The sequence below is a fragment of the Salvia hispanica genome, chromosome 3, assembly GCF_023119035.1.
Source record: "Salvia hispanica cultivar TCC Black 2014 chromosome 3, UniMelb_Shisp_WGS_1.0, whole genome shotgun sequence".
NCBI lineage: Eukaryota > Viridiplantae > Streptophyta > Magnoliopsida > Lamiales > Lamiaceae > Salvia > Salvia hispanica.
In genome coordinates this window covers 5,892,439-5,916,082 of record NC_062967.1, presented here as the reverse complement: position 1 = coordinate 5,916,082, position 23,644 = coordinate 5,892,439, and the positions used below count along the sequence as shown (strand labels likewise).

General features: G+C 37.8%; 4 protein-coding genes across 9 annotated transcripts; 3 read left to right on the top strand and 1 right to left on the bottom strand.

The window, feature by feature from the left end:
• The first annotated feature begins 2,312 nt into the window (after positions 1-2,312).
• LOC125208927 (two-component response regulator-like APRR9) lies at positions 2,313-5,091 on the top strand. 3 transcript variants are annotated; one of them, XM_048108457.1, is made up of 4 exons: positions 2,313-2,516; positions 3,795-4,322; positions 4,433-4,579; positions 4,759-5,091. In XM_048108457.1, exons 1-4 carry the CDS (start codon positions 2,427-2,429, stop codon positions 4,849-4,851), a joined length of 858 nt encoding a protein of 285 aa, XP_047964414.1. In that variant the 5' UTR covers positions 2,313-2,426; the 3' UTR covers positions 4,852-5,091. The 3 variants fall into 3 exon arrangements, with proteins under 3 accessions (XP_047964414.1, XP_047964415.1, XP_047964416.1); XM_048108458.1 differs by lacking the exon at positions 2,313-2,516 and adding an exon at positions 2,926-3,047; XM_048108459.1 differs by lacking the exon at positions 2,313-2,516 and adding an exon at positions 3,138-3,374.
• A 1,408-nt stretch (positions 5,092-6,499) lies between these two features.
• Positions 6,500-13,349, top strand: LOC125214676 (histone-lysine N-methyltransferase ATX4-like). Of its 3 annotated transcripts, none has more exons than XM_048115797.1 (23): positions 6,500-7,539; positions 7,678-7,733; positions 7,845-8,058; positions 8,290-8,406; positions 8,506-8,574; positions 8,677-8,745; positions 8,825-8,910; positions 9,016-9,108; positions 9,207-9,342; positions 9,540-9,645; positions 9,750-9,849; positions 9,955-10,079; positions 10,624-10,769; positions 10,983-11,087; positions 11,206-11,270; positions 11,380-11,584; positions 11,682-11,768; positions 11,857-11,910; positions 11,993-12,082; positions 12,406-12,492; positions 12,605-12,679; positions 12,777-12,877; positions 12,963-13,349. In XM_048115797.1, the coding sequence occupies exons 1-23, from the start codon at positions 6,763-6,765 to the stop codon at positions 13,051-13,053; spliced, it is 3,054 nt and encodes a 1,017-aa protein (XP_047971754.1). In that variant the 5' UTR covers positions 6,500-6,762; the 3' UTR covers positions 13,054-13,349. The 3 variants fall into 3 exon arrangements, with proteins under 3 accessions (XP_047971754.1, XP_047971752.1, XP_047971753.1); XM_048115795.1 differs by having other exon boundaries at positions 8,287-8,406; XM_048115796.1 differs by having other exon boundaries at positions 6,501-7,539; positions 8,287-8,406; positions 11,685-11,768.
• Positions 13,350-14,025: 676 nt separating this feature from the next.
• Positions 14,026-18,701, top strand: LOC125211168 (probable plastid-lipid-associated protein 14, chloroplastic). 2 transcript variants are annotated; one of them, XM_048110875.1, is made up of 14 exons: positions 14,026-14,183; positions 14,452-14,797; positions 14,903-14,946; positions 15,042-15,120; positions 15,194-15,310; positions 15,545-15,727; positions 15,802-15,888; positions 16,080-16,189; positions 16,279-16,366; positions 16,457-16,537; positions 16,618-16,694; positions 16,881-17,016; positions 17,590-17,652; positions 17,982-18,701. In XM_048110875.1, the coding sequence occupies exons 2-14, from the start codon at positions 14,483-14,485 to the stop codon at positions 18,624-18,626; spliced, it is 2,025 nt and encodes a 674-aa protein (XP_047966832.1). In that variant the 5' UTR covers positions 14,026-14,183; positions 14,452-14,482; the 3' UTR covers positions 18,627-18,701. The 2 variants fall into 2 exon arrangements, with proteins under 2 accessions (XP_047966832.1, XP_047966833.1); XM_048110876.1 differs by lacking the exon at positions 14,026-14,183 and adding an exon at positions 14,248-14,363.
• A 159-nt stretch (positions 18,702-18,860) lies between these two features.
• Positions 18,861-23,400, bottom strand: LOC125211169 (splicing factor SF3a60 homolog). Its single transcript, XM_048110877.1, has 12 exons — positions 23,137-23,400; positions 22,912-23,031; positions 22,729-22,833; positions 22,315-22,457; positions 21,952-22,048; positions 21,583-21,747; positions 21,088-21,159; positions 20,684-20,842; positions 20,450-20,527; positions 19,911-20,039; positions 19,473-19,619; positions 18,861-19,261 (listed from the first exon to the last, which is right to left on the bottom strand). Exons 1-12 carry the CDS (start codon positions 23,308-23,310, stop codon positions 19,115-19,117), a joined length of 1,536 nt encoding a protein of 511 aa, XP_047966834.1. The 5' UTR covers positions 23,311-23,400; the 3' UTR covers positions 18,861-19,114.
• Between the last annotated feature and the right edge of the window lie 244 nt (positions 23,401-23,644).

Genomic DNA, 23,644 nt, shown 5'->3' with positions numbered 1-23,644 from the left:
ATGAATTATTTGCGTTCTAGCATGTAATTATCTGTTTAACATGTGAATTGATTAATCGCATAATCGGTCAAATAGATCCGTGTCTAATTTATTTATTTTGTATAAGTCTTCCGCTGTGAAGGGACACCAAACCAAACCTCAGCAGATTAACGCAAATGAAGCCAAATCATTGTATTGTACTTGTACTTGGTTTAAACTGGCCCACCACCTCCATCCAAAATCATTTTTGTCTTGTTTTTATGGGATCATGATTCATTGCACATGATCAAAGACATATTAACTTTCCAACTTATTTTTAGTAATATTATCACAACTTCACACGGCCATACAAATTCATTATCTTTGGCCAACAAACTTCCATATTAAAGGGTAAAGTTAAATTGTTGTACACTAGGAGTGTCTAAATTATTTTTGGTAAGTAACAATTCGAGTGTGATTTTAGCTGGCTTGTGTCCTTGGCACATGTCTAAAGTCTAAAACATTGCTACTTCAGTGTATGATCGTTTATCAAATTTTATTGGAGTCAATAATATACATACTACTAGTATCATTTCAATTACTACTAAAGAAACTATGGACTCTATCAAAAAGTCTAATATTGCGGATGCAAATTGCGTTTTTAGTTGATTTCTTGAAAAACATCACCTAATTTTTTTCTCTCTTATTTTATCCAAATATGAAATTTTTATATGCATTGAACAATTAATTCAGTATGTTACAAAAATGAAATTGGATGCCTTTGAGCTATGTTTCGGAAGAAAGGTGAAATAGTAACATTTAAAATTACTGTCTATCTCTATTCACTTCGGGTACATTCTCTTATTAAGACTAATGTAATAAATATAATTGGAGTCCTTTTCATTTTCTTAAATTATATAGAAAGACTGCTTTAGTACAATAGTACAAATCCCTTTCTACAAGTATAATGCAGTACACATGTCGTGCTTAATGCCTAGGTCCCCTCAAAATATAAAGGGCTAATTAACTGTCGATTTATAATTTCAAACCATTTTTTGAAAATACTACTCTCCCTCCGTCCCACATTTGTAGTACTCCCTCTGTTCCATAGTAATGGAGGCAAAACTTTTCGGCACGAAGATTAAGAAAAATTGTGTTAGGTGAGTTAAGTAAAGAGAGAATAAAGTGAAAAATGAAAAAGGTAGAGAGATAAAGATAGAAAAAAGTAAGAGAGAGTAAAGTAGGTGTGGAAAAATGTGTTGACTTTCACTAAAAAATGGAAATGAATCTATTACTATGGAACGGACGGAAATTGAAAAATGCCCCTATTACTATGAAACGGAGGGAGTAATATTTAGATGATGGAGTGTGTAATAAATTAAGTGAGTTGGTGGGTCCCTTTTTGACTTTTTTATTTTTTATTTTTGTTTTGATTTATTTTAATGTAGATAATGACATTTGGGTGTAATTTTAGTGAATAATGGGGTAAAATTTTATGTGCAAATATGGTAAACTCTAAATGTTACTCCAAATGTGGGACGGACTTTTATGGCAAAATGTTACTACAAATCTGGGACGGAGGGAGTATAATTTATCAATTTTATGATTTCAGCACTCAAATTTTTCCAACAAGTGATATCTGATATTCTACCATATTTCAATCCATATAAACGATTTACTATAGCGAAATTCGTTTTACATGATGAATGTCACACGACAAGTATTACAATTGCAAAAAAATAAAGGTTGTGTGTAGCTCAATATTATTAATAATAATTGTGATCAGGTTGTGTTAATCCAATAATGAATCCAAATATTTAATATTTATACACGGTCAAGACTTATAACATAGTATTATAGAAATAATGAGTGTCTGATTCTGAATGATATAAATGGCACCATTTCATGGTATTAGGTACAATGTTAGATCTGAATGATATAATTTGGCTTCATTTATGAGTTTTAAAACATTATTTGTTGTCGTCATTCAGTTGTCACTTTCATATTTTGTCATCTTAAAATATGAAAAATCAGTCCATCAAGTTGAGAAAATGTACAACTCTTCATTTACAATCCTGTTTCCATTGAAGCTAATTGCAATTATTGAGTTCAAATTGCGGAACTTCAACCTCACCTTGTCAAAAATCAATTAACAATTCCAAACAACATTTTTTGTTTTTTTAGTTAAATTATTTAACTATTGGCTAATTCAAGTCTTCAAGTTGCGCAAAGTTTGATAATAACTGTAATTAAAATTTTCATCCTTCGTTTTACTGTTGCAAAATTCGATCTCCTAATATGAAAGACATCAAACATCATTCCCAAATCAGATTCCTCTCTCTCTGTGTCGACAACTATAAAAGCCCACCTCCCTCCATTAAAGCAGCTCTCTCACACTACTACTTGCAAGTACACTTCTCTCTCTATCTCTTTCATCTTTGAAAAAGGTAGAAAGACAAGTGAAGTAAATGTATGCACCGCTAGTGCACCCTTACTTCCCTCAAGAAGTTCACCACTTTGAAGACTTTGGCTGCTCTCACAAGCCCAATGCTTCATCGGTAACTAATCTTTCCATTTTCTTGAATTCTTCTCTGCGTTAAAAAAAGATTGCAAAAATTTGATCTTTTCCCCCTTTTCTGTTGGGGGTTTCATATCTTCATTCTGCTTTTCTTTTCTATTTTTATGTTTCTCCAAAACATAGGTTGATTCAATTGAATTGTGACATTTTCAACCTCGTCTTAACATGGAGGCGGCAAGAATTCCCATTTGGTTGCTATAAAACTTGACCAACATGAACCAAAAAAGGCAAACCTAATTTCTAAGTTTGAATCTAATTTCCCACTAAGCATAAATGGAAAGCATTTGGAGTTGAGACATAAATATTGGAGCATGAATAATATCACAATCATTAGTTCCGTGTTCTTCACAAACTTGTCAATTCCTCTTTCCAGAACACATGATATAAATAGACCTCGAATATCATTGCACAAAAACAAGTCTTTTTCGTGAAAATGTTATCCTTTTCATGCCAACTTGTGGCTCTGGATTCCCCCTTTTCGACCAACTTATGCCGATTAATGATGAAAAGGGTGGGATTTTTTTAACAAAATTGTGCTTTTTTTTAAGGAATTTTGGTTTGTGGATGAAAATATCTTTGTTTCCTTGGAAAAAGGGTTGATCTAACTGTTTCTTGTCTTTTCATCTGCTAAATTGTTTTGTAGGATGTAATTGATGCTTATAGAATTAGTATCTTGGCTAGGTTATTTTAATCTTAGTTTATATTCTAATTAGTAGTAGGTGACAACTTGTAGCGGTCGAGTCACTCGTCGTTGCTTGATTCCTTCATGTAAGCGCAGCTCTACTGGTCGCTTCTCCTCCAACCAATAGGTTGTGTTGGAGTCACCATGGCCACGAGGGTAAACGAAGAACCATTATTGGTCCTCTTTAATGAATATGCCGTGTTGATTTTGCCAGCTGGTTTTCATCTATGTTGTAATGCATACATATTGCTTAGGCTGTCTAGACTCTAGAACTGCCTTGCAACAACTTCTCTCTCTATATGGCCAAAAAACTTTTCCCACTTTGTTGTGGTAGGCCAGTTTCAGTGGGCTTGATAGTTGATTTTAGGTCTCTCTCCTTTGTTATTTCTTGTTTACTTGGGAGTTTTCTGTTGATATATGATATCATCTATTAATGTATTGTGGCTATTGAGATACTGGAAACGTTACGCATTTCAGTAAAAATGCTTGATTATAACGTATTTTATCGGCTACCATGCTTGTATATATATGCGGTGGTTTCTTGAACTTGATTCAGAGATATGCTACTTGCTGCAGGGCACACCAAACAGCTACGTTCAGGCGTTTGCTGTCTCTGATGACAACATCTGGGGTGAAGGAGATCTGTTCAACGCCCCCCAACCAGTTATCGAGGAGCCTGTCATGGGCCTTGATCCTATGACAGTTGCCATATCAATGATCTCTTGTGGAGAAGATGCCATCTCCCCTCAGTCATTGAGTGTGTCGGACGTTGAGTCGTCGATTGAGAGTGGGCAGCTCCTCAGCGAGGTCTTCTACGAGTGCAGGAAGGATATTTTGGCAAAGGAAGGAAACGAAACTCCGCTCTCTGAAGTCCTCAGCATCAACATCCCTACTGTCAAGAGTACTAGTGATGAGAAGATGTTGATAGATGAGAAGTCGTCTGTCGAATGTTCATTTCAGAAGAGTGTTAGCTCCAGTTGTCTGAGATCGATGGACAACGACGTCCATGAGGCTCCCCTGAGGCCCAGCTTTCTTGATTTTGCAGTTGAAGACTTCGAAGCTGCTTATGGGATGCGACGAGCATACAGTGAAGGAGACATAAAGGTATCAATCAAGTTGAATTAAATTGGTTGAAACAAGCATCATTTTCGATCCTTCTTGGTTGTGCTGTTGAGACGTATAGATGATTCTTGACAGTGGAGTTTTGATGACAGGCTCTTTGTAATGGTAGCATAAACCACGTCGAATCGCCAATGGGGCAAGTGCGAGTGATGAGCAGTTGCATTTCTGAGGTCCGACGGGAGAAGCTATCAAGATACTGGAGTAAGAAGTCCAAGAGAAATTTTGGCAGAAAAATAAAGGTAAATCCAAAAGGCCCTTTTCATTTGTTGCATTTGAGGAGTTCACTTCTCTTCTTCGTCCACCACCTATTGTCGGTGATGGTGATGCACCACATCTGCCTTCCCCTCCCGACCCTATGAGTTTCGTTCTGGATCCAGCATTGGTCGTTGTAGTAAGTTGTTGCTTTGCTTGGTTGCAGTACGCTTGCAGGAAAGCTCTGGCGGATAGCCAGCCGAGAGTTCGAGGAAGATTTGCAAAGACGGAAGAAACAGAAGCTGGGAAGAAGCTATGAAGCATAGGAGAGAGTGAGTAGTTGTTAGAGTTTATGTAGTGAAGAAGCAAACAAGATGAAGATGATGGTGGTGGTGTAAGGAATACTAATAAGCTTAATTTGTTTGTTTGGCGTAGCAGCTCAGCTAAGACAATAATTAGCCTTTGTAGATTAAATCAAATGTTCGTTTAGATTATTATGTAGGGAGTACTACTTTTTAATAATTCCATAAACACTATAAATAACGTCTTTTGTTTCTCATCTTCAATCTTTTTAACTAGGGTGTGCTTGAACCGCCGGCTGCCTCCACTCCATTATCCTCCCCCACAACAGAGCGAGCCGCGCCCCTTTGTTGTGGATGCTCTTAAATCCTTATAGCATTATCGCACCTGAAACATTTCTAGCCATTATAAGAGGATAAAGGCATCAATTCATCCATTTTGCCTTTATACTTCTGACTCAATCTCTAACTAATTAACCAGACTGTTAACTATCTCCACCTAGAAAATACTCTACTATACTAAAATAATTGAATCATCGTAGGTACTAATAAACCGTAATGAGATTTAACTATCGTCTTTAACCCCTGACCAAGTAGATCGCGACCCAGAAGAAAAAGGTCAATGGATCTTTCTTTTATTTCCTGTTTTAGCAAAATTATGTAACTAGATTACCTCTTTCTAAAGTCGTAACCTTAAAATCATGGAAGAATATTAAACCAAATTTTATTAAAAACAAATTGTCAGTGAATTTCATATCCATGAGTAATTGTAATAAAGAAAATTATTGAATCGGGCGGCCACCCACAAGCTCTGCGCCGACTCCGCTGCGAGTCGTTCTCCTTCGCAGCGGCAGCCCAATAATATGGTTATTTTCGATTTCAGATGTACAATACCATAACCCCAAAAAATACTAGTAGTAGGTAGGTACTAATCGAAGAAATGTTCAACGATGGCAAAACTTTCAAATGAAACTCATCAATTATTGCTCTCTAAAATCGAGCCCCAACCATAAAAATTAAAGACAATCCATTCTTCAAGTACTCATGCATCCTTCGACCCGCACACGCACACGCACACTTACAATGGCGGATGCCTCGATCCAGGTTTGGGACCGTGAGCTGAAAAACTTCATTAAATTCGGTTTTTAAAATTAAACAGCGACCCCACCATGGAAGGTAGGCCGGAGGCTTTCTTCGACCCTTTCCTTTATAGGAAAAACTCAACCAACTTTGGATTTGGTTGGCGCCAGACCAATTGAATCTACTCGATCAACTTTGTGTACTCTACAAAAATAAATATATATTTTAAAAGAAAATTTCTTTCTTTCTCCATTACACTTTGTTTCTCTTCTTCACATATCATTGCAGAGAACCAGAAAATTTTTAAAAAAAACATACGTAAACTACAATCGAGACAACCATAGAAATTCTGTCTATTATACGAGGTTGTCACCATCACAATCACAACGCGGAATCTTCACTTCACACACCAACGCTTCTTCGTTTCTCTAACTACACGTACAATTTGTTGTATCTATACATTCCAATCCAAATACAATTCCAAATTCTGCCGCTCCACCAAAATTTATCTTCAATCAATTACAATGCCAAAATAATAATAATAAAACGTGCTGAATTATATACATACACACTCCGTGTATATATATGTATATAAAATTAGCGCACCTATCTCGCTTTCTCTCTCATCGACTTGCAGTTAGAGAGAGAAAAGGTCTCGCTTGCTTCATCCAGAGATCCCTATTCCGATACTGCTCCCTCAACGCCGGGAATTTGCTTCTCTCCTCGACTTTCCCTTCAATTGAGGCCGGAAATTTATCCGGTTCCACTGCCGGCCGAGCTTCCTTACGCCGCTGGAGTTTGTAGTCGTAATTAGGGTTTTCAACTGAGTGAATTGGGAGTTTTTGAGGAGGATGATAGTGAAGAAGAGCTTGAAAACGGTAATGCCGATTATGAAACGGTGCCGAGTCGGTGACTCGGCCGGTGATGACGACGACTTATCGGTCAATCGGAAGAAACGCAAAACTTCCAATCATTACTTTCCTCTGCATCTCCTTGGAGAGGCCGCCGCCGGTATAATTCCATTCAATGGTTATGGTGTTCAAAAAATTGCCGCGGAGGCTCCAGTTGGAGGCGGCGGCGAGGCTTCGGAATCGAGGTCTGAGCAGACGTCAAAATCGAAGGAGGTATCAAGGCCGCCGCTGGTGAGGACCTCGCGAGGGAGGGTCCAGGTATTGCCTTCACGATTCAATGATTCGATTCTCGATAATTGGAAGAAAGAGAGTAAGAATGCTGTTAGAGAGGATACAGAATATGTTCCGGTGAAACAGAAGGACAATAAATCGAGCTCGAAACCCCTCAGGATTCGCGGCGATGCGAACGTTCCTAGGAAACAGAGCGAATGCCGCAAGTTTTCGCCTCTGTCTGTGGATGAGATTGCGGAATTGAGGAATGAAGATGGTTATGATGATGATGAGTGTATAGATATGTCTAGTATTGATAGATTGTATAGTACCAAAGATTTTGGTGAAGGTGATATAGTTTGGGCGATACCTGGGAAGCATTGTCCTGCTTGGCCTGCAATCGTGCTCAATCATGAGTTGCAGGTGCCAACGCAAGTGTTCAACTATCGGATTGCTGGTGCAGTTTGCGTAATGTTCTTTGGTTATTCTGGCAACGGAACACAAAGGGTAAATTATGTGCTCGTATTTTATGTTCTTTTTTTGGCTTTCCCACTGTAATACCTAACAGATGTTTGCTTGTGACAAAGAACATGGTTGGTGGGATTGCATGCACTTATTTTGGCACGCCTTTTTTTATTTGGGCAGGACTATGCATGGATTAAAAGCGGGAGGATATTTCCATTTGTTGACTACGTGGACAGGTAGTTATTTTTGTTTTTTTCTTCTCCCCTGTACCCCCTTTTTGTTTCTCCCCTCTCAATTGGTGGTGGGTGTGTGTGGAGTTGGAAGCGATGTAAATTTTGTTGCCGTAGGTTCCAGGGGCAGACTGAACTCAATGATAGCAAGCCTGGTGATCTTCGTTCTGCAATAGAGGAGGCTTTTCTAGCTGAAAATGGCTTCAACGAGATGTTGATGGTTGAAATCAGTGCCGCAGCTGGCAAGTCGCACTATCCTCACTCTCTTAGGAGACGGGTGTTTGAGGCTACTGGTTTAAATCAGGATCAGCAGTGCAGCTCTGCAGAACCGGTGTGTTGATAGCATTCATCATATGATGATTTGGTTCGCCTGTTAGTGTTCCATGCATCCTGTACTACTTTTTTTTTGTGTGGAAATTGGACGTCTGGCCCAGCTCCGATCATTCCTCAAATATTGTTCAATTTAATTTTGTGTTTCAATTTAGTAAATATATTTATAGAAAATACTAAAATTGCCTGCTTTAATATCACAAAGTTAAGAAGATATCATCTTTCCTAGCAGGATGCTCATTTAAAGAAAGAATCACAATGTTGTGAAGCATGTGGAACAAGCCTTGCTCCTTACTTGTCAAAGAAAGTAGTTCCTGGTACCAATCGTCTATGTACTTCTTGCACCAGGGTTTGTTGCTCGCTATACTCAGCTGCATTCTTAAGTCATCTTCCAGTATCATCTACAGGTCTTTCTAGTTAACTGATGATTGCTTCTTTCGTGTTTCAGTTGAAAAAAATGAAACACTATTGTGGCATATGCAAAAAGATTCGGAACCAATCGGATAATGGAACATGGGTAATATTATGTTTAAGCTTTTGGTAGCTTATCTGTATTGATATGTCCTCTGATATGTGGTTGCTATTTTCTCCTAATCATTGTTTCTCATAAAAATATCAGGTGCGATGTAATGGTTGTAAAGTCTGGGTCCATGCAGAGTGTGACAAAGTTTCGAAAAGAAATTTCAAGGTCTCCTTCCATGCACTGCATTCACAATTTCAAGGATCTGAAATTTATTGTTTTATGAAACAACTCTCTCTGATTCCAGGATCTGGCAGCAAGTGATTATTACTGCCCTGAATGCAAAGCTAGGTTCAATTTTGAGCTATCTGATTCCGAAACTTTGCAGTCTAAGTAAGTTATGCTTGCTCTGTTTTTTCTACTGTATTAGTTTTGTATTGTCTGCAATTCAAAATCCTTTTGTCGCCCCAATTCTGAGAATAATGATCTCTGGTGCAGAAACAAGAAAAAGAATGGCAAATTTGCATTGCCTGACAAGGTTGCTGTCGTTTGCTGTGGTGTTGAGGGAATTTACTATCCAAGTCTCCATTTGTAAGTTTTAGTTATGTTTCCACTTTCATCTACTCTGGATACTTTACACGTCCTATGATTTTCTGAAAGCAACATTTCCATCTTTTCACCCTTTGCAGAGTTGTTTGCAAGTGTGGGTGTTGTGGAATGGAGAAGCAGGCACTTAGTGAATGGGAACGGCACACGGGATCGAAAACGAAGAACTGGAAATCAAGTGTCAGGGTGAAAGGCTCCTTGCTGCCTCTTGAGCAATGGGTGTGTTCTCAAAGCTAGTCTGTCTTTCAAATTTCTGTCTATTTTCCTGGAGCATGTTTGAAAGGGTTGTAGCTGTATGCATAAGTTATCCAGTTTAGGGGATTGCTGATAGAAGATTTGCTTATTTAATTGTTATTGAAATTTTCATGACATACTGTGTCAAACACGTCCATTTTTAAGGTCATTTCCTTTAATAGATGTTACAGATGGCCGAATGCCATGAACGTAGCCTTGTTCCTGCTAAATCTGTCAAGCGGCCTTCTCTCAAAGTGCGGAAGCAGAAGTTGCTGAATTTCCTACAAGGTTCGCTCCTAAGCTCTGCGTTAATGCTCATGTTCTGTTGAAATATATATGCTGCTCTATCCACTGATGCACGAATTATAACTTAGCTGTTTTTGACATGATAGAGCACTATGAACCTGTTTGTGCGAAGTGGACAACAGAAAGGTGTGCAGTATGTCGTTGGGTTGAAGATTGGGACTTCAACAAAATTATTATTTGTATTAGGTATATGTCCAACTTGGCTCCATTTTTTGCTGTTAAATACGTGTATGTTCTTCAAACGTACTCCTTGTGATGAATGCGAGGTTGATTTTTCATTGATACTCTCAGATGTCAAATAGCCGTTCATCAAGAATGCTATGGAGCAAGACATGTTAGTGATTTTACTTCATGGGTCTGTAGAGCCTGCGAAACACCTGATATTGAGAGGGAATGTTGCCTCTGTCCTGTGAAAGGTGTGAATCTTCTCACATGCTTTCCCTTATTTAGAAATAAAATCATTAAATCATAAGCGCTTGCTGGTTTTTTGTCTGTTGATATCATGGTCTAACTTAAATTTGTTGGAAATATGTACGTTTTGCTTGTTTTGGCCTTCTTTATGTGGAATTCAACTCCAGTGTAACCGCTGACTGGGAAATTTTATGCATAAGTGTTTGGTTAGTGGCAGTCATTAGTTGGTGAGTTGTTCTGATTTAGAAACAAAAGTTTATAGAAGGAAAGAGGAAAGCATTAGGATACATCTGATGTTCTTTTGAAAAGTTTGCCAAGCAATTGATATTCTGTTCCCTCCCCTCGAAATATCCAGTCAGGGTACTTACTACAAAGAGGAGAAATAACCAATGAAGTTAATTACATCTCAAGTACCTAGATTCTGTTTTCTAGTAATATACTATGTAACTCAATAAATATCTTGTCCAGGGAAATATAATCTCCATTGAAAAGTACAAAAAAGCTGACTAACCTTCAATTTTTTACCATTATATGTATTTTCCAAAATAGGGGGTGCTTTGAAGCCTATGGACATTGCTCCTTTGTGGGTTCACATCACTTGTGCTTGGTTTCAACCTGAAGTTTCTTTTGCAAGTGATGAAAAGATGGAGCCTGCCCTTGGAATATTGAGAATTCCTTCAAGCTCTTTTGTGAAGGTAATGTTTCTACAACTCATGAACCTAATTATTCTTAGGCATGTTTCAAGTTTTCCCATGGTAATATATATCTTCTGTTGTTCTGTTTGGTTAGTTATTTATACATTGCCCTTACCTGAAACCTGATGGTGATGTTGTTGCAGATTTTTTAATATACTTCACCAAATCTTTTACTATTTCCTTACTAAATGAGGATGTTTATTTATGTTGCAGATCTGTGTGGTTTGCAAACAAATCCACGGTTCTTGTACGCAATGTTGCAAGTGTTCCACCTATTACCATGCAATGTGCGCGTCAAGAGCAGGGTATCGCATGGAGGTGAGAAGCGACTAATTTTCATGTCTTTTGTGTGTTTGAGCTAGTTCATGCAGTAAATTAATTGGATTCCAGGGGAATATATTATGCAATTCTTCACTGAGTGTATTGCAAAATGCAGTTGCATTGCCTGGAGAAGAATGGAAAACAATTTACGAAAATGGTTTCATACTGTGCCTATCACAGGTATTACTATTTGCGTATTTCTTTTAATATAGTAATAGCTTTGGTGGTTATTATGCTGAGTCCTGCCTTGTATGGATGCATCATTACTCTTTCCACCTTTGTTGTGTAGGGCTCCCAATCCAGATACAGTTTTGATTGTAGAAACCCCAAAGGGGACTTTCTCTACCAAAAGCTTGCTTCAAAGTAAAAGACACATGGGAGCAAGGTTAATTTCAACTAGCAGATTGAAACTTGAGGAACCTTCTCCAGAAGATACTGAGGAGGTGGATCCATTTTCCGCCGCCAGATGTCGCGTCTACAAAAGAACAAAAAAGGTTCATGCAACAATAGTTTTTCATTATGCATATTTGACAAGTTATAACAATTTTATGTATCCTATTTTGATCTTTCTTTCATATTCTTGCTTGCTAGCAGACAAGAAAGGAGGCCATTCCTCACCAAATTATGGGGCCTCGTCATCATCCTATGAGTGCAATACTGAATTTAAATGCAAACAGAGTAAATTTCATCAACCTTGCAATTTTATTTCTTTTATCTATTTCTTAACTGAAAGCCTTCTACTTAACTCCTATACCTTCTGAAACAGAAAATAGAGAAGCCTAACTTCTCCACTTTCAGAGAACGGCTTCATCATTTACAGGTAATATAAAGTTGTTGATGTGTTTCTAGTGATGGTCTGGAGGTTGACATGTGACGTCATTTATACTTGTTTATGCATCCAGAAAACGGAAAAAGATAAAGTGTGCTTTGGTCGATCTGCAATACATGGATGGGGCCTGTTTGCACGTAGGAACATCCAGGAAGGAGAAATGGTAATTCCTCTTAACTATTTATTCATTTACAGTAAGTCAAGACTGTAGAAGAGATATAGGAAGAATACATCGTCTACTAGTCGTCTTCCAGTAGCACAGATCACGAACAGGGCATTTACTTTGAGTGCTAGGGAGGATTTATAAAAAATTATCCAATCAAATCCACTGTTTACTATGATGGACTGATTAATGGAGATTTGTAGGACCATCTTAACATTCAAATAATCTTAAGTCATATTTTATCAATCTATCGTATCACTCAAACCAAATCCCCCTTAGTAATTATATGAGGGATTTGGCTCTAAATTTCATTTGGTTGTCAGGTTGTTGAATATCGTGGTGAGCAGGTCAGACGCAGCGTTGCAGATCTTAGAGAGGCTCGATATCGAGCACAGGGAAAAGACTGCTATGTGAGATGATTCTTTCTAGATTTGATTGTTTTTGACATAATATGTTCCCTTCCCCACCCACACCCACAGTTACACTTCAGACATGTACTAATTAAATTTTATATCTGCTCAGTTATTCAAAATAAGTGAAGAAGTTGTGGTAGATGCCACAGATGCAGGAAACATCGCTCGGTTAATAAACCACTCAGTAAGTTTTCTCAAAAAAGAGCTACTGTGCCCAGTTTATTAGCAAGTTTGTCCTGTTTTTGTTGCATTTGTTTGATTTTTAATGATCATCATTCCAGTGTATGCCCAACTGCTATGCGAGGATAATGAGTGTGGGTGATGGCGAAAGCAGAATTGTACTCATTGCTAAGATGAATGTGCCTGCTGGGGATGAATTAACGTATCTCTCTCGCTCTCCCTCTCTTTTTATATCTCATAAGACACAGCTAGAGTTTTAACTGTTACTTTTTGGCGCATCTTGGCAGGTATGACTATTTGTTTGATCCTGATGAACCTGAAGAATTCAAAGTTCCCTGCATGTGTAACGCTCCAAGTTGTCGAAAATTCATGAACTAGGTTACGCCGACATAGCCATTGTTTCCTTTGAAGGAACTCTAACTTGTTTCCTCTTTGCAGAAGACCTCACCAATCAGTCTACTAACTTTGTAAAGTTTTTTTTTCTTTCTTTTTTTTGCTTCAAAGAAAAATGTAATTTTTCCCCTATTTTGAGAGCAGTTTAGAGGGTTACAAATAATGGTCATTGCTCAATAGAGGGTAGAGCTTGATGCAGTTTTGTGTGAATCACAAGTAAGAAGCATGTAGTTCAAGAATGATATGGCATCATTTATTGAAAAAAATGTTTGTGATGGACATTATCTTTTCTTTTCGATTTTTATAAAACGCAGACCATGGTCTTAAAGTCTTGGAGTTGACCCACATAAGCTCAATGACGATCCACTCAACCCACCATTCGGCCAATCTTCTCATCCAACTGAATCTCAGTCCGAGCAAAACCACTGGCTTGGGATTGGTTAGCCGCCAACTCCCCAAAGCATCGACCGATAAAGCAGAGGCTTCCAAAACTAAAGCTTCATATAGTGTATTCGGTTGGGAGCAACAAAAAGATCTTCTAGTGCTACGTCCCACATTGAAATTAAAATTAGTATCTGTAGTGTTTGAGGCATGACCTGAAAAGTTAATATGATATGCGAATAATATAAATATGATACGTGTATTACGTCTACACGTAAGAAAAGAAAGCCCAAACATCATTCATGAGTATAGTACATATCATTGACTTAATAATTACATCTAAAGAGGTCTTAAAAGAAAGCCGAAACATCATTTATAAGTATAGTACATACTACATATGATTGACTTAATAATTACTAATAACGATGCCCTTAATCAATTTAGTTATTAATTGAATAGATATACACCAAAAAATTCAACCGAAAATGAGAAGGTTCACCTACAGTGAACCCCCATGCGGTTCCTGCAGTGAGATATTAAAAATGAAGGCAGGCCGACGTAGACTCGCGAAAGGCTCATGTCGCAACACAGCAAACGCTTCCTTACACGCATCCCTCACACGCCTCTCTCAATCTCATTCTCTTTATTTATTTACTCTTTTTTCCCCTTCATTTCTCACCTCGCGCTTCTAACAATCCTTGATCGCGGCTTGATGAATTGACCGCCATAAACCGGTAATTTACCATTGCTGAACCTGCCTACAATTTCGGCACTATACACAATCTATATTACTTTCATTTTACAGCGTATATTATTATATTCACGCATATTAATAGTATGGCGTGATCGGTTAATTTTGGCGGTGACATGTGGTGGAATTTGAATTAGCTCGTTTTGAATTAATATTTTGTTCGGTTTGTGAAATTAAGCATTGAGATATTGAATTGATTGTGTTTTGAGCTGAGAATTTACTGATTCAGCTCAATATGTGGTTTTATGCAGTTGACGAGAGTTTGCGTTTGAATTGATTTTGATGGCGTTGTGTGCGGGAGTATGCTCGAGGTCTTCTTTTGATTTTGCTGATGTGCCATTTTTGAGAAGTGGCAATTTGTCGAAAAGACGAGTGTTTTTGCCTGTGGTTTTGAGAGATAATAAGAGCCTCCACAAGCAGAGGTTGAAAATTGGGTGCTTTGCTTCGAGAGGAAATGTGACGCCTGAATTAGAATCTGAAGAGAATGCTAGTGTGAGTAGCTCCAAGGATGATGATGGTGATTTTAGTCACGTGATAAAGTTCAAGATGTCGGATTTCAAGATTCACGATCGAGTTAGTATTGGTCTTGGAAATAGGGTATGTGAAAATCTTACTGCAAATGTATATCTGTCTCATACAATTGATGTTGTATCAGTTCGCTTTTCACTACAAAACATGGTGAATTCTACTTTTGTTCTGCAGGGTGATGAAGTAGTTTATGAAGCCACAGTGAAGGAACCTAGTAGGTGTGTTTTCATTGGTGGAGTTTGTTCAAGCTAATTATTGGTGGAATGCTGTGAAGGTTTAATAGTTCTAATGCTGTTTCTTTTTGGCTATGCAGTCCACTTTTTAACACAAGAGTGGTACTTAGGCGGCTGGTTAGTACTGGTGCTAAGCGTAGGGGAAAACGTGCAATTCAGGTATGCTCTGTGAATCTTTGAGATTAATTATCTTTATCTGGTTTATAATGTTCCTCTTATAACTTTGTTATAGGTGTTAAAGAAACTAGTCCGCCGAAGACTAATGTACCATTCTTACTCGATGCAAGTTCATGGCTATGTCTGCTCATCCACAACTGATGATAGTGATTCATTCGTTCTAGTTCATGGAGTAGGTGGCTCTTTATAATAGCTAAATTAATTCAGTCTTCTATAAATGTGTTACGTGCTAGTATTTGAATTGCATAATATAGGAAAACTGGTAAGTATATGACTATTACTGGATACAGACTTTTCATTGGTGTAACTGGTAATAGCAATTCATGTCTGAATGGAATAAATGACCAAGCCAAGGATCTTTTCCCCTACCCTACATTTTTCTTATTTACTTTTTGTCTATGTACAGTATCATGGCAGTTTGTCTTTGAGACATTGGCTTGAACAATCAGATTGGCTTCCAACGTTGGAAGCTACTATTGCATTGGATGAGGAATCTGTCAGGAGAGTTGGTGACGTTACAGTGGGAGGGCCAGCAGTTTCTCGGCAGTTACGCCTTATTCGAATTTTAATGCGAGATCTATTGATTGGAGTATGAAATTTACCCTTGCCTTGTGTTCAAGTTATTAAAGGCTCATGGTTTTTGACATTTCAATAATGAACTAGGTGAATTATCTGCACAGCCATGGACTTGCACATACAGAGTTGAGACTTGAAAATTTGCATATCAGCCCTGTTGACGGACATATCAAAGTGAGTATAACAAATAATATGCATGAAAAGAATACTTATTATACAGGTTTCTGGTGTGAGTCCTTTGTTTGCTGCATTAAATCAACATGACATTATATCTTCTACTTCTATACCATTCATGTAAAGAATATTTCTGTTTTTCTTGTTTGGGTAACCCCTGTATGTTCTTCTGATTACTCTGCTACCTTTAGGTTGGGCTTTTGGGAAATGCTGCTTATTTTCATGATTGCAACCCAGCAGATGATAGCAAAGTCGACGGCTACACTGACAGGCGAAAAATGATGATTGCATTTGATATGAGGTATCATATTAAGTATCTAATACGTCTTTCGTTGCTTTCATCTATCACTATCTATTTTTTAAATATGCTTTTTCAAAAATATTTGCAAGATGTGTTGGATTTATCATGGCTAAAATGGTTCTGAGGGACCTTATGGATCCGAATATGTTTGCTAGGTTCAAAGCATTCCTTTCGAAGGTAATTCCTTCATCCATATCTTGTTTCTAGTTTGATTTTCTAATTTCTAACTGAAGTGCTTTATCCTTTTTCTGGATCTGGGGCTTTCAGGGAAATGATCCTTCCTGCTTGCGTGAATTTCTGATGCATACTGTCAGCAGGAATTCTTCTCTGGAAAATGATGGATTCCAAGTAAATGCAGTTTTTTTGTTTGGCACTTAATGAACCCTTGACCCATACGCAAGATGGGTGATGAACAAAACTTATTGCAGATACTTGATAGGAACTGGGGTACTGGTTGGAATTTGTTGTCCTTACTCCTTGCTACCAAACCGTCAAAGAGAATAAGGTAAGCTGGATATTTGTCACTGCGGTCTAGATCTGACGTAATGAAAATATCTTCAATATTATATCAAATGACAATTTTAGATTTTGAGGGAATGAAGCTGAACTAGTCTTCTTGTTTGCTGAATATGATGAACACTGTCTTTTCTTTTCGGTTTCTCCTAATAGTTCTATTGTTGTGCTTCCGCAGTTGCTTAGATGCACTGAAACATCCTTTCTTGTGTGGACCAAGATGGCGTGTAGATCCAACAATGGACATGATTAGATGGAGCCTGGGTTCTACTGCTGTTCGAATTATTGAGGAATACATTTATGGCAGACAGCAGGTTTTCAGAAATTTCCCTCTCTCACTCTTGTATGTGTGATCATATAATAACCTAAGCAATTAGCTAGCTTATCTTTAGTGTTTTCTAATATTTTCTTGTTTTTAGAGATTCTGTTCATCACTGAGAATGTGGTCTTTCCTTTTCTCTTCTGGCTGCGTATTTGAACTAACAGCTTTGGAACTCTCGTTATGTATTCCAGCCCTGATATGAACATCCTCTAATATAGTGATAAACTTAGGCCATCACATAACATAGGATCAGGTGGATTTATTCAGCTTCTAAAGAAGGCCCTGGACTATTTAGTGCGTAGATCTTATCGCACTCTGTGTTTCTTATGATGTTGAAATAGTCTGATGATCAATGGAGAATAGCTGGGAAGGAATGCGCAAATGTCTTTGTTTGGGAATCTCGCTTACTACTAATAGACATGTTATCCGATTCAATCTTTCCTCATTTACATAAATAAGGATTTGGGTCAATCAGTGCAATTTTATTACTTAAATGCATGAACCACGCTGAAAATTGGTACTTCAGACAGTTTTTATTAATCTCGTATCTGTACTAACTTTTCAGCGACAAAGAATTGCACATTTCATTGAGCTAGTGGAGATGCTAAACCCTCATTCAAAGCCAAGGGTAAGAAGTTTCTTAGCTACTTATCCTTTTCTTACCGCAATTTCTAGTTTTCTTGTGCAAATCAATCTGCTTTTTTATATCTGTTCTAATTTCCTCAAGTTAATACCAATTCACATGCCACAACTAATTTCCGACCAAGTCCGCTAGTTATACAAGACTACAAGCCTATCAATATCATGCTTGAACAGTTTTCAATCTATACCCTATGCTGGTCAATCCTTTTAGCTGTGACTTGCTGATATTTTTTTATTGGGTTTTGATGTTGCCAAAAATGTGGGACTTAGATTTCACAATTTACACTGTTTAATTTTTTAAATTATTGCTTGCAGAATTGGTTGGATCAGTTGCCTGGTAAATGGCGTCTCCTCTACAGCACAGGCCGTCATATAGGGCTGACCCTTCGACAAGCTCCAACCCGTCTCCTCATCGGTGATGTGCACTTGAATGTCTGTAAACTCGCCAAGCCACATGCAACTTTTTCGTTGGAATCAGACATATGCTTCACAGTCATGCCAGGTATTGGTAATGACTGGCCCCACGAAAAAACCGGAACAAGTGGAAGATTACAAGTGACTTCTCTCTCTAAGCTGAGGGCCGGGAAGCGATTGTACATAAAGGAGGAAATGTCCACCAAACTCCGTCCAAGCACACCGGATATCAGCGACTCTGTTCTAGAAAAACTGTCGAGCAAGAAGTGGAGAAAGATTATGCCTATAAAGGAATTCCCTTCGAGTCTACCTGTTGCAAAACTTGTATCGTCTGATGTTGATATCACGATGAGTCTGGACGAACCATTGACAAGAGATATAAAAACCGCGCAAGATGTGATTCGCGAGGTGAGAATGCAAGTTCCGCCTGAACTGTTCGATCCGTCGAAAATCGTATGTGGCACTTACGTAGATTCTAGGCTGCTTGTCCTTCGAAGTGTGAATGGTTCTGCTGTGTTGTTCACGAGGGTGGTACAAAATTGTTGATCAAAAAGCACTTGTAATGTACAGACAGTTAGGCTTTTAATAATGCAGAAAATTTTACTAGCCTCAGTTTGGGATTGAAGGAAATTGTTCTGTAACGCCAAATGATTGAACTTTGAAATGCTCTAATTAGAGTATATGATAAATATACACAATTGTGATTAGAAAGGCATTTCAGCCAGATACTGTTTGAGAAAATATTCCAAACCCAATGCAACAGAGTAGATGGAAGCTTTGTGAAACAAAATAACAAAATTTCATTAGCAAAATTACATGCTACATACATGACCTGCGTCATTCTAATCCATGCTAAGAAAAAACAATAATACAGCAAGATAGCCTCTACACACAAGTAGTTAGGGTCGCTTCCAATCAATATGATAAAACTTTTATCCAAAAGAAGGGAAGCCAAAGAATCTTGGACGGTTCTGCTGAGATGTAGTTGTGTGAGAACCATAGATAAACTCCAAAAGCCGCATTTGGTAGTTTGCTCATATCAAACCCTGACGTTGCAGATCTGTATATGTCTTCTTGTTGTAAATATTGCCCTCATGATCTTCGTATTCCTCTTCAAGATCCGGGCGCCATTTATTAAGGCCTTGCTTTTCTTGTATTCTCTCCCAAAGGTGTTTTGCTTCCTACATTATGATATACAAGTAATATCAAACCGCAGCATATTCATAAAACAGACACTGATAAAAAATGTGGAGGGTTAACCTAAAATGATATTTAAGCCAAGCCATTGCCTATGTGGACACAACAAAACCCTCTCCAATAGCAAAATCCATTCGAAGACAATTATCAACGAGGAAATACAAGCAGTACATGATTAATATTTATGAAGTGTACCTCGATTGATGTTATCTCATTAAAGTTCTTGGTGTTAGGGATTCCTAGACATCGCATCCCGTGTTGGTGCCTCCATTCCTTGAAGTGGCGTTCATAGGCTCTGCGACCCCAGTAACTATGGTTCCCACATATCTCACATTTGAACTCCTGATAACATTCACGAGTTCTTGTGAGGATTAGCAAAATATACTAACAAGGTTATAACAAGTCATGGCAGCAGAATTCTGGTGTGAAGTATTATTATGAACATTCAAAAAAATTCAATAGTCAAAATTATTTGATATGATTGTCAGCACTTACCAATAAACCACATGAACACCCTTCCGTACAAGTGCTTTAATAGAAAAGATGACAAGAAAAGTAACCCATGTGCATGATAAATTACTTCTAGGCATTGTATATAATCAACACCAGACTGTGAGCATAAATTGTGATTACCTGACCAAGCCCATGAAGCTTATACAACCAGTAGGGTATTGGCTTTCCGTCCCATCCCATGGGCAACTTCAAGGGATTGTAAATCTGTTGATCTTCATCGTCACTCTCAGACTCGGGTTGTGCTTCATCCTGATCACAAGATACAAATAAAAGTCAAATTATTATCTATATGCAATCCAGATACAAGTGGAACCAATCTTTCTAATAAGAAGTTAAAAACTGTTTTATGTGTCAGCTGACTCCAAACTCCGAAGTGTTATGGAATGAATCATATAAGGATAATTAGACTTGTACATTTTTATAAGATGACAACATTCAGAACTGGAGCACCGAATGCTCATTAAAGAAGTGAGTTCTAAAGATCAACCATATTTGGGAATGCAATCATGCATAAATCCCAATCTAAATGTCCTTTGCAATTTTACCAATTACTTCCCTGTGCACGAAGGCTTCTTTTCTTCCCCTATATAAGTTGTTCACATATATACAATGCTCTCTTACTCTTATAAGGGGCAAGTTTACAGAGTTTGAAATAGTACCTCTTCACGTTCTTGTACGATTTCATCATAAGTCAATGCATGTTTCTTCTCAATATTTTCTTTAGTCCGCACAATCGTCTGCAAAAAGTCAAGAAACAAGAAGTCAAGTGAGTTCATCGATCATGTGATTACTTTTATAGTCCATAAAAATGTAAGTGGACATAAGAGAGTATGCACATGACATGTGCATGGGAAGGGTATGAGCAAAAGGAATGGAGACAAGCATGAGCATACCTCATGCAACAGGTCACACATTTTTTTCATCTTTGCTTCCATCAACGCAATCTCTTTCGCATCTTCACTTGGTTGCTGAGCCACACCGCCACCATTTTGTTCATGTTTGCGTGAGCCTTTGGCGAAATGTTTCCGATCCAATTTGTCAAGTGGTGTATGCTGCAAGCAAAGAAAATTGATAAGATCAGCGGCATGCATAAAACGCAGTTAATTCATAAACAGAGGGTCGCCATTGTTATAGATCACAAGCATAAACCCAAAAACAAAGAAGTAACTATAAGCTACAGCCTACAAGACAAAAAAAAACTAGTTGTATAATCAGAAAAAGAAATTTTTTAAGGTTAGGAAAATATAGTGAACAATAAGATAATGGAAGTTCATAAGATTATTACACCCTAACTAACCTTTGTAAGAAAAAGCCTTTCTGCACGCTGCTGTAACGTACCACCTGTCTTCAGACCAAGAGCAGACAATGCCTAAAACAGTTATCAGTCACCAATAGCGTCATTAATTGGAAACAAAATGATCATTATAATTCGATACAGGTGTAGAATGAATTAAAAGGTACACATGCATTAGCAGATCCAGGGGTGGGTTAGTGGGGATTGAACCTCTCCAACCACACCCAAATTTTTTTCACAATTTTTAGATACCCCAATCATTACTCGGCAGACCAACCAGTTCCCTTTATTGGCTTATGCAGAAGGCATTACTTTTTTTTTTACTGATATATAGCTTTATACCAGCAACCACCTAAGCTTTTCTTTTCACGTGAACAAACATTGCAAGTTTGCAACCCATCAGAAATACATGCCAATTCATTAATTTTTCTTCAAAACAGCATAATACTAATATTGGCTAAAGAAGAATGCAACAAATGTAATGAAATGCAGTCACACCTCCTTTAACTTCTCAGGTCCTACTTCCATTAGTTGTTCAACTGTACTGTAATAATCAAGATCAATCAATGCCTCGTGCTGTTTGATATTCCCATTTTCATGATTCTCACTCTGCCATCCTTGAATCAGTCCGCTAGTCCATAGCTCTTCAAATTCAGTAACAACCTGCCAAAGAGAAAGGCTTTCGGATATTAAAGCGAACTGAAGTTAACCAAAAGGCCAATCAATTATTAATCACACACTCCTTCATGGGATCAAACATGGAAACCATAACAAAGTTGGCATAGTTCATATTTAAAAGAGTTTATGGCATCTAATGTGCAAAAGGTCAAGGTATTGGACTAAATAACAAGAAGTTTGGAAGCTAACCTTTGAAAATATTCTCCCAAGATCTTGCAAAGGTTCTGTCCGCTCAAAAAAGTATATAAGATATTCCAGAAGTTTCTGCATATAATCCCGGTATTGTCTGTTCAAAACAAGGGAAAGGGATGAACAGCGAGCAAGATGGATGACAGAGAACATGGAACTTTATCTCATTTTCAATTGGGGGGAGGTCTCAAAACAATACAGAATGAATACTATTTTAACAAATTTGTGTGTTTAACATCTGCAGATGAAGAAGGATGCAAGGCAGCCGGAGAGGTCCAAAGACATACCAGCCAGCCCCAGCTAAAAGAGCAGATGCAACGTTATTTGTAGCATTCATTTCCAGATAAATTAATCATTATATACCTGGTCAACTTCAATTTGCTTGACATCTTCCCTGTATCTGAAAATACATCAAGATAAGCAGAGTACTCAATTTGCTGCCCAAACTTGGAGTTGATGTACTCATTATATAGTTCATGTAAATCAAGGTACCGTCCAAAGGCTTCCTGAAATAAAATCAAGAAAAATGATAATTATAAAACTGCAAGTCTGCTAGCTTACAGGATCACAAGTGAGGTTTCTAAGGAAAACATCCAATGTGAAGATGACATATCCTCTTTTAAGAAACATAGTTCAAAACTGGGACAATTAAAGAGCATTTCCATCGAACATTGCCCTTTCAACTTTCATATACTAATTCAAACCCAAAGTTTCTAGTTTCAAGTATATTTGTTTAGTGTATTTGTTCTTCAATTATTAAAAATCAAAAGAACAAACCTCCCCAGTGAACTCAATGACCGGCTCCTCCTTGAGAAGATGTTCATACTCATCAGTAGTGTCAACATATCGCGCAGCTGGATGCCGCCTATGGTACTCCCTTATCTGCATACCAACAAATTATACCATGAAAAATCATCCACGAAATAGCAGAAAACACCATACAACCCTAGAATTACAAACCTCTTTTAATCTATCGTAAAATGCACTAAATACGTTAACATTCGCCGACGTCGAACTCTGTCCACCAAGAGCTGCAATCTCATCCTTCCTCGCATTGTCTCTGTCCTCATAAATCTCGACCTAGGAACAAAAATAACCACAACAAACAAACACAAAAATCTCATTTCAAACCGAATCAATCGCTAAAAATTACTGAGACATTGCATAAGCGCATTAAGACTTTACGAGTTTGTTAGAGGTGTCCATAATTTGCTCAATCATGTTGCGAACTCGGTGGCTCTGGTAGAGGCGGTCCCTGTTGGTCGGCGGCTCGGTCTGGAGATCCTTGACGACGAGCCGCTCGAGACGCTCCACCTCCTCGTGCGAGGCACGCGTCACCTCCAGCAGCGTCGACGACATGATTTCTTCTGCGCAGAGCTCCTTCGCGGCGGAGGGTTTTTTTCTATTCAGTGGGGTTTTGAGGTGAAGACGATGAAAAGAAATTTACAATGTGAGTCCCCCAAATCTCCTAGGAAATTAATTAATTTGCTAGGAAATTTTTTAATAGTATCTTAGTTATGTGATATTGTGATGTAACTATAAACAATTTTATTTAATAGTATAATCAAACAATTTTGCATTATTTAAAACATTTATTCATATTTTAAAAATTCATTCACAGTATTTATCAAGTATTTAAAGCAACAAAAATATTAATCATTAAACTATAAAGTGTAGAATTCTTATTAGAAAA

Excerpts from the sequence above, each read along its gene's own strand:
- LOC125208927 (XM_048108457.1), top strand. The coding sequence starts at position 2,427 with ATGTATGCACCGCTAGTGCACCCTTACTTCCCTCAAGAAGTTCACCAC. Across the intron at positions 2,517-3,794 it reads ACAAGCCCAATGCTTCATCG|GGCACACCAAACAGCTACGT; the intron begins GTAACTAATCTT and ends TACTTGCTGCAG. Across the intron at positions 4,580-4,758 it reads ATTTTGGCAGAAAAATAAAG|TACGCTTGCAGGAAAGCTCT; the intron begins GTAAATCCAAAA and ends GCTTGGTTGCAG.
- LOC125211168 (XM_048110875.1), top strand. The coding sequence starts at position 14,483 with ATGGCGTTGTGTGCGGGAGTATGCTCGAGGTCTTCTTTTGATTTTGCT. Across the intron at positions 14,947-15,041 it reads ACAGTGAAGGAACCTAGTAG|TCCACTTTTTAACACAAGAG; the intron begins GTGTGTTTTCAT and ends TTGGCTATGCAG. Across the intron at positions 15,121-15,193 it reads GGGGAAAACGTGCAATTCAG|GTGTTAAAGAAACTAGTCCG; the intron begins GTATGCTCTGTG and ends ACTTTGTTATAG.
- LOC125214676 (XM_048115795.1), top strand. The coding sequence starts at position 6,763 with ATGATAGTGAAGAAGAGCTTGAAAACGGTAATGCCGATTATGAAACGG. Across the intron at positions 9,646-9,749 it reads GTTGCTGAATTTCCTACAAG|AGCACTATGAACCTGTTTGT; the intron begins GTTCGCTCCTAA and ends TTGACATGATAG. Across the intron at positions 11,271-11,379 it reads TCATACTGTGCCTATCACAG|GGCTCCCAATCCAGATACAG; the intron begins GTATTACTATTT and ends TTTGTTGTGTAG.
- LOC125211169 (XM_048110877.1), bottom strand. The coding sequence starts at position 23,310 with ATGTCGTCGACGCTGCTGGAGGTGACGCGTGCCTCGCACGAGGAGGTG. Across the intron at positions 22,834-22,911 it reads TTTACGATAGATTAAAAGAG|ATAAGGGAGTACCATAGGCG; the intron begins GTTTGTAATTCT and ends GTTGGTATGCAG. Across the intron at positions 22,049-22,314 it reads AGCAAATTGAAGTTGACCAG|ACAATACCGGGATTATATGC; the intron begins GTATATAATGAT and ends TGTTTTGAACAG.